Source organism: Pezoporus occidentalis, unplaced genomic scaffold (genome assembly GCF_034315485.1).
Source record: "Pezoporus occidentalis ecotype Australia unplaced genomic scaffold, CSIRO_AGI_Poc_V1 ctg294, whole genome shotgun sequence".
Classification (NCBI taxonomy): domain Eukaryota; kingdom Metazoa; phylum Chordata; class Aves; order Psittaciformes; family Psittacidae; genus Pezoporus; species Pezoporus occidentalis.
Genome location: NW_026914874.1, coordinates 741562 through 755963, shown reverse-complemented (window position 1 = coordinate 755963; position 14402 = coordinate 741562). Strand labels below are relative to the sequence as shown.

Sequence of the window (14402 nt, the reverse complement as noted above, 5' to 3'; positions counted from 1 at the left end):
GACCTGTGCTATACTGATTTTTCATAAGCTGTTTAGAAATGAAGTAATCAGTTCAGGCCACTTAGTGTTTGCTGAGCAGAACAAATCTCTGGATAGGTCCAAGTAACTGTTTCTGATCTCTCTGGTGTTAAAAAGCTGCCTGTTCTCTAAGATGTCATACAACAGCCTGTGTAATGAGATAATCAAACTCTGGCAAACGTCATGGCTTGTTCTTCGTCCTACCCAGGTAGATGCAGACCAGTTTGTGAACATGGATCCTGTAAATCCTCAGTTCTCCAGTTACAACTCTTTGCCCCGGGATGTGTGTGTGAGGCTGGGGAGTGGGAAACCCTCCTGCTTTATGCTGGAGACAACTGCTGAGTGACCAAGTGCCCTGTGTTGAGATCCATTGGCTTGGATGTGTGAACTCAGGCTTAGGCTGTGAGGTAAAGGGCTGTTGGTGGAAAACATCACTAGGGATAAGGGCAAGTGACTCAGCAGGGCTAGAAGGGGGCTAACAAAATGCAGTTTAAAGATGAGATACCTGTTAGCTTCCCTTTCCTCTCTCCTTTGGCCACGCCACGAGTCAGTTTGAGCAGATCCTTGACACGTGCTCTTCCAGGAAGGTGGGACACTCGGTGCAGTGTTCTCAGGGGATTTCTAATCACCATTTGCCACAGGTGTAGATGTTGCCATACAGAAAAGGGCTCTCTGCTGTGCTCTTCACCTTCCCTGCTGTTACGCTTTAGTTCCCCTGGACAAGGCAGATTGATGGAGCTTTCCCATGGGCATGAGCCCTCATCTGGCCCTGCCTCCTCTTGCCAGGTCTCAACCAACCCAGTAATAAACCCTGGAATTGTGGTTTCCATGGAGTGCAAAGCGTTGGCAGCTTGGGGACCAGCTCAAGGGGTGCGAGAGGAGGGGACGGCTTGGTTCTGCTCCCCAAACCCCACTGGGTGTGACGCTCCCCATAGCACAGCACCCATGGGCCCTGGCACGGGGGCGAGGAGGTGTCCGTGGGGCTCGGAGGAACCCCTAAACCCCTTTGCTTTCTTTGTACAACGTGTAAAGAGACTTCTGTGTTGCTGTTTTTTTGTGTTTTTTTTTTTTTTTAATTTGATTTTGATGGGCAGCTACGATTTTTACGTTTTGTTTCTGTGGTTTTAATTTATCGGCGGTCTCTGCCTCCAGAGGACGCGGACCATTGCCTGGAAGCCTGTTTGCTTTGTGCGGCCTTATGGTATTTATTGCCAGGAGCGAGCGCTTCCGCTCGGGCCTCTCCGTGAGTAACGCAGCGCATTTGTGTCCGTAGCCGCCTGTACCCGGGTCTCGAGCTGTTCCGCCGTTTCTTTGTCAAATAGGCCGACGGAATGCATAGAATTTTTTTTCCTGTAAAGTATTTTTTTAATAAACAAAGTCTGATTTTTGTCCTTTACCCGCTTGCCTCCCTCTGTTCGCCGCGGGAGCCGGGCTCGGCGCTCGGCTTGTGCTGCCTGCGCGGGGCGGGCCGAGCCGAGCCGAGCCGAGGGCAGGCGGAAGCAGTCGAGCGGCGGTCTCCAGGGCAACAGGGGCTGGGGCTGGGGCTGGCACCGGGGCTGGTACCGGTACCGGGAGCAGGCCCTGCCGCCCCCCCCCCATGGCCGCTCCCGACAGGGATGCCATCTCCTGGTACCAGAAGAAGGTGAGTGCGGAGCGGGGAGGGCGGGCGCGGGCCCGGCCGTGCCCTCAGCCTCCTCTTCTTCCAGATCGGGGCCTACGACCAGCAGATATGGGAGAAGTCCATCGAGCACACCGAGATGAAGGTAACGGCGGCTCCCGCAGCCCGGGTTCGGCTCTCCTCGCAGCCGGTAACTGGCCTTTGTTTTCGTTTTCTTAGGGCTTAAAAAGCAAGCCTAAGAAGAAGGGTCACATTCAGCCTGATCTGATCGACGTGGATTTAATCAGAGGTGAGAAATGCAGGGTTTTGGCATCCCCACACAGCCGTTACCGCATCACAGCCTGGTGCAGGGCAGCCGGCACCTCCTCTGGAGCCATTAAGTGCTTGTCTGGGGCATGAGTCATAGAATCATAGAATAGTTAGGGTTGGAAAGGACCTGAAGTTCATCCAGTTCCAACCCCCCTGCCGTGGGCAGGGACACCTCGCACTAAACTGTTTTGGCTGCAGCAGCAGCACCGAAGCCCCAGATCTCAGCATTGAGAAAGTGCCCGGTGCTCGCCAGCACCAGTCTAAAAGGAGCAATGGAAGCCTGAAAGCAGAGGCAGGAGGGATGCAGGGAGTTGGTGAGAGCAGGTTGGGGTAGGGAGGGGAAGGGGCAGCAGCCAGGGCTGCTTTTAGCCCTGCGTGTTGGACGAGTGCCTGAGGCTGGGCTGCTGTCACCTCTCTGAACTGCAGGGTTTGCCCTTGGCTAAAGAGGAAGTCATAGAATAGTTAGGGTTGGAAAGGACCTTAAGATCATCCAGTTCCACCCCCCCCTGCCCTGGGCAAGCCATAAGTACAAAAATTCCTGTGATTCACTTGTTTTTCCTTTAATCCCAAGGCTCTACGTTTGCTAAAGCCAAGCCTGAAATTCCCTGGACGTCACTAACTCGGAAGGGAATCGTGCGAGTTGTATTTTTCCCATTATTCAGCCAGTGGTGGATACAGGTCACTTCCCAACGTATTTTTATGTGGCTTCTGGTGCTCTATGTTATGCAAGGTAAGGGCTGGTAGCAGCCTGTGCCACAGTCCTTTCTCTGCAAGGAACGTGGCATCAGTTTGTAGCCTGTCACCTAAAGCATCAGGATCTGCAACCTGCTTAATGTAGGTGTCAGGATGTGTGGCACTGGTGTTTGCAGAAATACCAATAACATACAGAAAAACTGTTAAAGGCAGCAGACAGAGGGACTGGCCACGCTCTTTTGCATCTGATACCATGTTCTCCCTTTCAGTCATAGCAGTTGTGTTGTATTTCATGATGCCTGTGGTGAACGCAAGTGAAGTCATGGGACCAATGTGCCTTATGTTGCTGATGGGAACTGTGCACTGTCAAATAGTGTCTACCCAGATCAATAGACCTTCAGGAAGCAACGGGCTCAGCAGGAGGAGGAGGTGAGTGGGATGACAGGGTCATCTTGTGGCTTGCTCAGGGTGGAAGTAAATGGGTCAATACCTTCTATTTCTATGTAAATCGGTCATTTAACCATTAATGTGTCTTTTCTGTCTTGGTCATAATCTTCTCATAACCCAGGCAAATAGTGCAGGTTTACCAGGCTGTGACAGGTCTTCTTCAGTTGTCAGTAGAAGTTTCTTTCTGACACAGCCTTTTAAATGTCTTTTCTTTGTGGCCAGAGGGGGGCATTCTGTGCAGAAAGGCAAACCAGTCTGGTGTCCTGCTTTGGTGTGAACTGCAGGGAATTGCTGATGTGGACTGAGAACAGAGAAACAGGACAGAGATAGAATCATAGAATAGTCAGGGTTGGAAAGGACCTGAAGATCATCCAGTTCCAAACTCCCTGCCATGGGCAGGGACACCTCACACTAAACCATTTCATCCAAGGCTCTGTCCAACGTGGCCTTGAACACCACCAGGGATGGAGCATTCACAACCTCCCTGGGCAACCCATTCCAGTGCCTCACCACCCTCACAGTAAAGAACTTCTTCCTTATATCCAATCTAAACTTCCCCTGTTTCAGTTTGAACCCGTTACCCCTTGTCCTGTCACTGCAGTCCCTAATGAAGAGTCCCTCCCCAACATCCCTACAGGCCTCCTTCAGACGCTGGAAGCTGCTCTGAGGTCTCCACGCAGCTTCTCTTCTCCAGGCTGAACAGCCCCAACTTTCTCAGCCTGTCTTCATACAGGAGGTGCTCCAGTCCCTGATCACCCTCGTGGCCTCCTCTGGACTTGTTCCAACAGCTCCATGTCCTTTTTATGTTGAGGACACCAGAACTGCACACAGTGCTCCAAGTGAGGTCTCCTGAGAGCAGAGTAGAGGGGCAGGATCACCTCCTTCGATGACTGTGATGGATTTTGTTCGTGTAGGAGATGTTACAGTCCATCTGCTAGATATTTAACTGTTAGGTGTCTGACTCAATTTAAACACTGGTGCAATGTAGTTGAACACAGGATGATGGACGTGGATAGAGTTCTACAGCAAAGATTGTGTCCAGGATGCTAGTTGCATCTTTTGCTAGTGATACACCGATGTCCTGTGGGTATGTGCATAACTTCAGTTCATCCAAATAACATTTTACTTAATTTGGAACCAAGCATTCTGTCTGCATGACTGAAGAAAAATAGCATCTGAAAAGCTGTCCAAAGCTGATTCAGATCTTTTGAGAATGACCTCCAAGCAGCTTGCTATGCAAATTTAATTCTCCTTTTCTCAAAACTCAGGAAGTTACGCAAATCTGGGGGTGTCGATGGCAACAGTTGGTCTTCTCCTGACAAAACCAGGAAAGAAGAGCAGTCAGAGCCTGCATCCATTCTTAATAATCTAGTTAGTGTGCTTTTCCGAAGGAGGTATGTGATCTTCACCGGGTTTGTTGCATGTCTGACACTGCAAACCGTTTGATGCCTGGGTAGTGAAGACAGAATGTGTGCTGTCACTGGCGTCCCCACAGGCTGCCGGTTAGTTCTGAGCTCAAAGCATTTATTGTAGGAGGCTGAATCCTCATGAATTTTTATTGTGTCCTTATTAGGAGATCAGACCCTATCTCACACTGTAGCTAAATTGAGTGTTCGATGAGCAGAGGAAGTGACAGAGCTTATTTCTGTGACCTGGCTCGAATGCTTGTGCTCAAATTACTGTTTCAGCTGATTTCCAGGAGCAATTGTGCCTTCTAGTTTGAGTTGCTTGGATAGACATCCTGCTTCCCACCTTCCCTTCTGTAAAAGTAACTCAAGGACAAGGAGGATAGGTTGTTTGGGATAGTGTTTTACTGTCTTCTACTGTTTTCTCAGCTGAGTTTCTGGATGAGAGAGGTCCTTTCTTTTGACAAGGATTTTTTGTCTTCTGATTTGCACTTCTTTCTTTCTAAATAATAATAAGCAAAGATTTCCCTCTGGGTTTAGAAGTTTTCAGGTACTATTAGAGTTAGAAAAGCAGCATCCAGTGAGAGTGAAGCAGATACAAGTCCCTTGAACAGAATCAGGACACAAAGAGCCTGTCAGCAGCAGACAATTACCTATTCCCTCAGCTGTATTGTTTCATGTTGTACCTCAGTGGCAAGTGAAAGAGAGCATGGTGCTTTCCTCAAAGAGTTTCTCTCTGACATAAAAGCATTTAATTGTATTTTCTCTCTTAGGATTAGAAGAGTGAAGTTGGTAGCTGAGAAAGGGACTGAGACAGAGAATGGTGTGAATGGTGTCAATAATGGCATTAAACACAGACCTGCCAGGTCTGAATACAGGCTGCTGCACTTCAAAGAGAAAAAGAAGCTTTCTGATGGGGAAAAGAGCCATCAGGTACCTGCAGGAAAGAGCCATTCAGAGTCACAGGTTTCAGTATATTCTGTATGTGCCCCAAAACATGTTGATATTTAACTGTGTGGTTTGATACAGCCTTCTTCTACTGATCTTTGCTTGCTTATAGGAAACCTAAAACCCCTTTCTCCTTCTTGACCGAGCAGCTGACGTGATGCTGACACTTTACTGTCAGTCAGCACAAGAGTCAAGTACCCTGGAAAATGCCTGTATTGCCAAAGTGCTCGTTGGTTGCGGAGCCTTCTGCTCCCAAGATGTTCAGTTAAAGAAGATTCTGATCTTCGTTAAGATAAAGATTAATGATAATAAATGAGCCATTTTTCAAAAGCACTTCTGGAAAATAATTTGCCTTGCAAATGGTTCCCTGCAGTAACCTCTCAGTGGGAGGCAGGAAAGTAAAGACTGAAATATTCTTTGTGAAGAGAGCTAAAGCACGGTGACCTCTCTTTGAATCCCTACAATATAAAGCTTTGTGGAGTTACTTCTGGGACTCCTTTGAGTTGTAAGGTGTCAGCTCCCACAGGAAGAACTTGGATTAGAAGCTCTGCAGAGCACCACAGTGCTGTGCCATGTACACTCCTGCTTCCAGGCATTTGGAGAGGAGCAGAGCTGGGTGTGGAGGGACACAGCTTATGATTTCTGGTCTGCTAGCCAGCAGCTTATAGATGCATCCCTTTTCCTGGGCTTAAGTTTGCTGGTAAGGCATTGCTAAGAGCTGCTGCTGCTGCCCTCTCCACTTCCCACCCATGTCCCAAATCCAGCTCCACCCCACCATGATTCCCTCATTACCTCTGTGGTAAGACAGGGGTAACGAGTTGAAATTTGGGATGTCCCTGTGATGCCGAGTTGGATTCCGTTTCTGCATCTTCTGTGGAGATCATCTGCTGGCTTTTGCAGGGAACAAGAGATTACTGGGTGCAGCAGTGTCGCAGCAGCAATGGCTTTGAACCTTTGAAGTGATGCAGTCCGGGCTGGTTCTTTAGCAGTGCCTCGGTCTTACTTTGACTGCTGTGTTTCTAGGATGACTGCACCAACAGAGGTGGAGTTTCTGATGAGCTTTCGAGCGAGGAGGAGGCTGAAGCAATGGCACAACGGATCTTGTTACGCCAGAATCTAGAAGGGGCTTCCAGTGACAACAGCTGTGAGGAGAAGAAAGAGAGGCCTCTTGTTTCTCTGAACCAGGCTGTCTCACAGGTACCCACGTTGAATTGATGCCATTTTCCACCGTGTTTTTTGCTATGGATAATAAGTCTTCCTTTGGTTTTGGCAGGTCAAGGAAGCCCTGAAAAATACCAGAGACTCGGATAGCGTCATGGAATCTGAACTAGAATCCACATTATACGGTCAGGTATGGCTATAAATACAAGAGTCAGAGCTTTACTGAGCATGGACAGTGCAGGGCTGTCCTCCCCATCAGAACAGACCAATATTAAACAACAGCACTTCAGCATCTTCATATATAAGGTGTGGCCTCCCTGCTTGTTTGCAGCTTCATAAACTTTGTTCCCCATTGGGGCTATAACACTCTGTTTAACGAAACCAGCCAAACAACCCAAAAAGTCCCTCTTGGCAGCACAGTTTAGGCCAAGCTGCCTCTAATTGCTTGGTTTGAATCCCTGCAGTTGCTCTTGTGGTTTGGGAGGCAGCTCTGTGTTGTAACTGTAATAAATCTTGATTTTAAACAGTGGAAATCAATCGATTCTGTCACATATATGCATTCACTTCCTTACTTTATCTTGCCCATTGCCACTCCCACCACCTGAAGATGAAATAGATATATATATATATAGGCTATCAAATGATAGATCTAAAAATCCATAAATCTGAAATAGAAATGAAATGTTAAAATGGCTTATGTGAAAGTCAGAAAACTTTTGCATTAGAATGAATGAGTCAGTTTTGATATTGTCAAGTTGGGGAATTAATGCTCCCTGTGTGACTTCAGGGCAGTTTTCAGCTGTCCCGGATGCCAGTTTGGGAAGCTGGTTCTGCAGATTGGGTGTGCACTGGGTGAAGTTTGCTTTTCCTCATAGGATTTGAGGTCCTGCGTTCATGTGGGATCCCGGAGCTGCAGCGTGGGCCGCAGGGACTCCGAAAGCACTCGCCATGACTCGGAGACAGAAGACATGCTCTGGGATGATCTGCTCCACGGCCCCGAGTGCCGCTCGTCCTGCACCAGCGACAGCGAGGAGATCACTGTGCGGGATCCCCGGCGGGATGCCAAGGAAGATGTTTTCCAGCAGGTTTGTTGGTTCGTGCCCAGCAGCTGAGAATGCTGTGGAAGATTCCACACCCCCCCCTTCCCCCTGTATGCCCAGGTAATATGAAAGACCCATCTGAGTGCTGCTGGTGTAATGGGAGCAGCCTAATGCTGGATGAGCCCACCCTGTCCCCTGTCAGCTGTTTTAATCACCTGGATGTCTGTGCTGATCTAAGTAGCATCAATGATCAGCTCCCTGCTGCTGTTATCCTGACAACTGCTAAACCTAAAGCAAAGTATTTCACCCAAAGACAAATTGGGAATCTCCCCTCTCAATCTAAACACTTCCTAGGAAGAAGCATTATGTAACAGTGGGACAGAAATGATGATGCACCTCTTGCATGCTTTTCTGTTTTATAGAACCATTTGTTTTGGCTGCAGAATACAAGTCCAGCATCTGCAAAAGTGAGTGCGCTAATCTGGGAAGGGAATGACTGCAAGAAGGTGGACATGTCTGTGCTGGAGATCAGTGGGATTATCATGAGTAGGGTAAGAGGGCTTCAGAGCATTGCAACCTCTCCCTCGCACTAAAAAGTAACCACCAGCAAACCTGACAATCTTTACGTGCAGATGTGAAGTGCAGGATAGAAGTGCTCCTTTCTCAATGGCCAATACAGTTCTGCATGTTCTTAACTTAAAAAATGCACAAACCAAAGCTGAGGAGGTCCTGTTGAAGGCTAATGAATCCCAGACAGGTTTGGGTTGGAAGGGACCTTAAAGTTCATCCAGTTCCAACGTGGGCAGGGACCCCTTCCACTAGAGCAGCTTGCTCCAAGCCCCTGTGTCCAACCTGGCCTTGAACACTGCCAGGGATGGGGCAGCCACAGCTTCTCTGGGCACCCTGTGCCAGCGCCTCAGCACCCTCACAGGGAAGAGCTTCTGCCTAAGAGCTCAGCTCAGTCTCCCCTCTTTCTTTTCAATGAGTGCTGATTGCTGTTGGCTGTGTCTCTGCAGCGGGCTCAAGGTGGTGGTTTTATGATTTACTGACTGATTGTTGCTGGTTTTGGAATGAAACAGATGGAATTATTTTAGGCTATGTCCTTTGAAGAGAAGGGGAACTGAATCCTTGATTGAGTCAATTCTGCCACAGCAGCATGCCTTCTCCTTGACGCAAAACACATGTAAATCATCCTGGTTTTGTTCCTGCATGCCAGGTCAATGCTTACCAGCAAGGAGTGGGCTATCAAATGCTGGGAAACATCCTCACCATCGGCCTAGCGTTCCTACCATTCCTCTACAGACTCTTCCGCACAGACAACCTGGAGCAGCTCTGCTCCATTTCTCTAAAGGAGCTCCTGCACATCTTCTGCGGGGCACCCGCCAGCACTCCGGTCATTGTTTTGTCTGCAATCAACTTCCTTGAGAGACTTTGCTTAACGTGGATGTTCTTCTTCATGATGTGTGTTGCGGAGCGAACGTATAAACAGGTGGGTTTAAACGTCCTGTTGCCTATCATGAACCCAGGCGTGGGTGTTCTACCCAAACCGTGCTGCTGTTGAAGATGCTGGCAAGACGAGTGTGTCTCAGCAAGCTGTGGTGTCAAAGCTGGTAACAGGTCCATGAGATTTAGGGTTGGAAGGGACCTTAAAGCTCATCCAGCTCCAGCCCCCTGCCACGGGCAGGAGCACCTTCCACTAGACTGGGTTGTTCCAAGCCCAGTCCACAGCGACTGGAGAGGCCCCAAGGGCCCCTGTTAAGCTTTCCCAAGGTGCCACAACCTTTCCTGGCAGTTACCACTAAGCGATCCCAAGCGATCTCGTTCGGCTTAGACTGATTGATGTTGTGTATGTTTTCGGTTTGAATTCGCAGAGGTTTTTGTTTGCCAAGCTTTTTAGTCACATCACATCCGCTCGGAAAGCCAGGAAATACGAAATCCCTCACTTCAGACTCAAGAAGGTAGAAAACATTAAGATCTGGTTATCCCTTCGGTCCTACCTAAAGGTGAGTTCCGAGCCAGGATTTGGTGGTCACAGAGAGCACAAGTGAGGCTCTCAGTACGGGCTCTTTGCTGTCCCTGGCAGCACTGCTTGAGTCACTGCACACGCAGAGCTCTTTGTGGTGAGCTTGCACCTCAGAGCTCCACATCCCTCTCAGCCCTGACTCGGTGTCTTTGTTTTGGCAGAGGCGAGGCCCCCAGCGCTCCGTGGATGTTGTTGTGTCCTCAATCTTTTTACTGGCTCTTTCCATCGCGTTTATATGCTGCGCCCAGGTGAGAGTGGAACCTTTTCCTTTAAGGAAGTAGGGGGGAAACCCCCAAATTACTGGAGGCTTTTCTTTTGCCAGCCTTCAAAGTGCTTGAACTGGAGCTGTTTGTCACCAGAATAATGCAGTGGGTTGTGTTTTGAAAAGCTTTGTATTGTTTAGTTGGTAGTGGACAGTAATCCTCTATGGTTAGGTGTTATTTCTCTCTGTTCAGATATGAATTCTCTGTCTGCAGAGGAAAGTCTGGGGGTTTATAATCATTAAGGACATAATTGGCTTTTGTGCATGAAGGAGAGGACTCTGCCCCGGTATCAAGTGTTCACAGGGCATGGTACTGAAGAGGGCTGACTGCAGCCCTTTCTTTAACCAGCTGCTGAGAAGCAGGTCCATAGCTGTCACTTACACTTCACTAAGCCTCCTGTTGGAGTAAGCAGTGTTATTATTGGAGTAGTTTCTTGGTTTCTTTGATTTTGACAAGAGATCCATTAGATTGTTCAGGCAAGTTCTTGCTACCACGGCACCACCGTTGTGGTAGCAGTGAGGTTGATGGTCAGGAGTTACTGCCTCTGCTGTGATGGCTTCTTGTAAGCCACAGCTTTCTGGGGGGAGGTAATGACAGACCCAGCAAACACATCCTGGGGAAGGCAGGATCAGTGCAGCCTGGCTGGGCTGGTCTGAGGCTTGCCCCTGGGACAAGCACAGGTGAAAGACCATTTATTGCCCATTAACTGGCAAGAGGGAGGAAAGAACCAAGTGTCCTGTTCTAAGCACAAAGAAAAAGATCAGAACTCCACGCTAAAGCCAGGTTGGAAACAAGACCTTTTACTGTAGCCTGTTGCAGGGGTGAATTGCACTCCAAGGGGAAAGGGTTCAGTAGCTCCAGGGCATGGATCTCTGCTCAGAAGGGGAGCAGGGGTATTGCTTTGGCACTTTTCCTCAGGACAGGCATGTTCCTTGTTACCTTTCCCATTGCAGGTTCTTAAGGGTCACAAAACATTTCTGAATGCAGCTTACAACTGGGAGTTCCTCATCTGGGAGGCAGCACTTCTGCTCTTTTTACTGCGCCTGGCATCTTTGGGCTCTGAAACCAATAAGAAATACAGCAACATTTCCATCTTGCTCACGGAGCAGGTATCTCTGTTTAGGTGGTTTTCCCTTTGCTTTTGTGGCATGTTTAGATAGAATCATTGTGTTTCAAACCAGCTTAAAAGAAACCTTAAATTGAAGTTTAATTAGAACTTAACCCCTGTGCTGGACTAAAGCTCTGTGCAGCTGGGGAGGGACGAGCTGGCAAAGCTTTGGACAGACCCAACAGCTAAGACTCTGGCTGAGTTTTGGCTCTGGGTTAACATGTGCCCTATCAGTCACAAAGAGAATATGATCACTGCTGAATGCCTGTCTGTGGCTGCATCACATCTTCAGCAGTGGCAACAGACTGCAAAAGCAGCTCCAGTTCCCACCGTTAGGAATCACTTGGGAGCTATTGCTGGAGTATTAGCATCTGATCTGTAACGTGTCTGTCACAGATAAACTTATACCTCAAGATGGAGAAGAAGCCAAACAAGAAAGAGCAGCTGTCTCTGGTAAACAACGTTTTGAAGCTATCCACAAAGCTACTGAAGGTGAGCTGCTGCTCTCCCCAAAACCGGGGTTTTTTATGACTAAAGACACTGCCTGGTTTTCCTCTTCCCATTTCTCTTGTCCTTGCTAAGGCAAGTTCCTAGAATCCTAGAATAGTTTGGGTTGGAAGGGACCTTAAAGCTCCTCCAGCTCCAAGCCCTGCCACGGGCAGGGACCCCTTCCATAGAGCAGCTTGCTCCAAGCCCCTGTGTCCAACCTGGCCTTGAACACTGCCAGGGATGGGGCAGCCACAGCTTCTCTGGGCACCCTGTGCCAGCGCCTCAGCACCCTCACAGGGAAGAGCTTCTGCCTAAGAGCTCATCTCAGTCTCCCCTCTGGCAGGTTAAAGCCATTCCCCTTGGCCTGTCCCTACATCCCTTGTCCCAAGCCCCTCTCCAGCTTTCCTGCAGCCCCTTCAGGCACTGGAGCTGCTCTAAGGTCTCCCCTTCAGGAGCCTTCTCAAGCCCAGCTCTCTCAACCCGTCTTCTAAAACAGAAGTTCAGGCAATACAGGACCAGTGTGGTTGATTTGTCCTGCAACCATTTGATTAGTGGTGGCTTGCTGCATCTTAGATCAGTGAGAGGAGAGGCTCGTATGAACACAGCATCTTTCCTTATTGCTTGAAGTCAGATTCCTTCAGCAGCTTCAATATTGAAGCTTGTTGAGAGCAGCAGAGTAGGTATTTGGGAAAGAGCAGAGTCTGAGTCACATAAATTAGCCCAGGCAGATTCTGCAGCCCTTTGGATCAAGCTGTTACGACACAAGCAGAGTGGCAAAGGAGCCTCCTCAGATTCAGCAGTTAGAAAATGCCTTTGAGCTGGGAGGCCTGGAAGAGAGGGGCAGTTTCTGTATGTACATTTAAGAAAGGACATGGAGGCAGTGCATGGTTGGCAGGGCTGCCAGGGAGCTGGTATTAAGCTAAGAGTCAGAGGATTAATTCCTTCTGATGCGGATAAATGCTAATGGACTTTTTTCCTGGTCTCCACAGGAGCTGGATACTCCATTCAGGCTCTATGGGCTGACCATGAACCCACTAATTTACAACATAACCCGGGTTGTAATACTCTCTGCTGTCTCAGGTGTTATAAGTGATCTTCTAGGATTCAACATCAGAGTAAGTATAGCTCTGACCCAGCTGAATGCATCACTTGTGCCAGAGACACGTTCCTCCGCCCCAGCAGGAAGGTTGGGGTTTGAATTAGGCTCCTGCTATGGAGCAGTTCAGAGAACAGACCCTGTACCCCCAGCTCCCTGAGCCAGCTCTGGGGGGGGGGGAAGGACGAGGATGAGTTAAATTCCAGCCCTGTTCAGGTCTGTGGTGCCCACTTAATGCCACTGGACTCGTGTGTCGCTCCCTTTGCAATGACAACACAGTCCTCGTGTGGCTCACACTTGAACTGGAGCATTCAGCACAGGCTGGGCAAGGAGAGGGACTCTTACCTGCAGCTGAAACCCCCTCGGGCCAGCAGCTTTCAGACCCAGACTCACGCTCACGATCTCTTTTCAGTTATGGAAAATTAAACCATGAACTGAGCGGACATCGGCACTCGGCCGTCTCCACCTGACAGCCCCACCAGAGAAGAGAGCCAAGAGCCTGGGTGAATGCAGAGGTGCTCTCCAGCTGCAGGTTTTAAACAGGTTCTCAGTGTAAGTATCAAAGGTTCTTCCTCTGCTTTCGTGTTCTGCAACAGACAGAGTGAACTGGTCACCCTGTGGCACACGCACACAGCAGAACGGAGTTAACGGGGTCAGACTGGAGGAGCTGCGCTGCAAAGAGCAGACCTGGGCCCAGCCTGCGTGGGGCATAGGCCACCTACAGCAATGTGAGTGCCCTGAGCTCTGGGTGGAGGGACAGTGATGGGGCCACAGGTGCCTTGTTCTCTGCATGTGACATGAAGGGCCAGCCCTCGTCCTGGTGAGCACCGTCCTGTTGGAGAGCTCTGGAGCTACACTGAGGTTCATCTGTTTGAGCATCCTCCGGTGCTCTCTCAGACTATGCCCAGCTGCATTTACCTGACTGTGCTGAAGAGCGTTTCTTTCCTTCTAAGCTCAGTGTGCTTGAGGCCCTGCCTCTCTCCTGAACTGCTGCAGCAGGCACTGGAATGTGGTCTGCACAAGATGAATTCTGCTTCCATGCTGACAACCAGACAGCAACAGATTCATGCCCCTTGGCTGATGCTGGGGCTTGTGCAACTGAACAATGCCCGCTTTTTGCCAACCTTAGTTACATGAGAACAGGGCTCTAGCACAACCGATAGGTAAAGCCTTTATCACTGTAGAGCATTCTGCTGTGTTCATTCCCTGTCATGTCTTGTTCTGGTGGTGGTGGGAGAAGCTGCTGCAGGTCTGTGCTGCGCTGGTGCACGCAAGGGGCGAAAGCTGCAGGGAGGATCAGTTCAGAGGAGGAGACACGGCACAGGCTTCCTCCTCACGAGCAGGTTAATGCTTGGGAAGGGCACGGGGGGGAAACAGAACGTTTTCAGGGTATCTCTTAAAGCCACATTTCCCTTAACTGGCTCTAATCCCTTCTATTTATTATTAATAAACCAAGCAAAAACCGGAGGAACTGTTCATAGCTTCATTCTTTCACAGAAGGGGGGAGATGGCAGAAGAACTTCTGGTGGTGCATCAAGTTGTTTACAAAGATTTTCTGTACAAGGAGCAGGTGTGAAGAGGTAAAAGGAGATGACAATTTCATACATCAAAATGTACAAGTAAACCTCCAGTACAAGGGCTGCAGCAGTAACAACCGTTTCTCTACGACTTGTAACACCTCTGGTATTTGAACAGGGAGTCAGGGAAACTTCCAGGAACAAACTGCATTTGTTTTCTGGAAGAGCACGGTGGTTGTAGGAAAGACCTGGGTCACGGATGCAGC

The 14402-nt window shown here is 49.2% G+C and overlaps 1 protein-coding gene across 4 annotated transcripts; it reads left to right on the top strand.

Annotated features, from left to right (window-relative positions):
- Window positions 1-1606: 1606 nt before the first annotated feature.
- Window positions 1607-14086, top strand: PHTF1 (putative homeodomain transcription factor 1). Of its 4 annotated transcripts, none has more exons than XM_062626605.1 (18): window positions 1607-1660; window positions 1725-1781; window positions 1856-1925; window positions 2517-2675; window positions 2908-3067; window positions 4354-4479; window positions 5265-5424; window positions 6463-6636; window positions 6713-6790; window positions 7476-7685; window positions 8063-8191; window positions 8857-9129; window positions 9512-9643; window positions 9825-9911; window positions 10880-11035; window positions 11431-11526; window positions 12513-12638; window positions 13032-14086. In XM_062626605.1, the coding sequence occupies exons 1-18, from the start codon at window positions 1616-1618 to the stop codon at window positions 13050-13052; spliced, it is 2259 nt and encodes a 752-aa protein (XP_062482589.1). In that variant the 5' UTR covers window positions 1607-1615; the 3' UTR covers window positions 13053-14086. The 4 variants fall into 4 exon arrangements, with proteins under 4 accessions (XP_062482589.1, XP_062482588.1, XP_062482591.1 ...); XM_062626604.1 differs by having other exon boundaries at window positions 5265-5472; XM_062626607.1 differs by lacking the exon at window positions 4354-4479.
- The last annotated feature ends 316 nt before the right edge of the window (window positions 14087-14402 follow it).

What these genes read in the sequence shown, in the direction of transcription:
- PHTF1 (XM_062626604.1), top strand. Translation starts at nt 1,616, where the DNA reads ATGGCCGCTCCCGACAGGGATGCCATCTCCTGGTACCAGAAGAAG. An exon ending in AATCCACATTATACGGTCAG is followed by an intron (nt 6,791 to 7,475) that starts GTATGGCTATAA and finishes TTTTCCTCATAG; the next exon opens with GATTTGAGGTCCTGCGTTCA. An exon ending in CCATCTTGCTCACGGAGCAG is followed by an intron (nt 11,036 to 11,430) that starts GTATCTCTGTTT and finishes TGTCTGTCACAG; the next exon opens with ATAAACTTATACCTCAAGAT.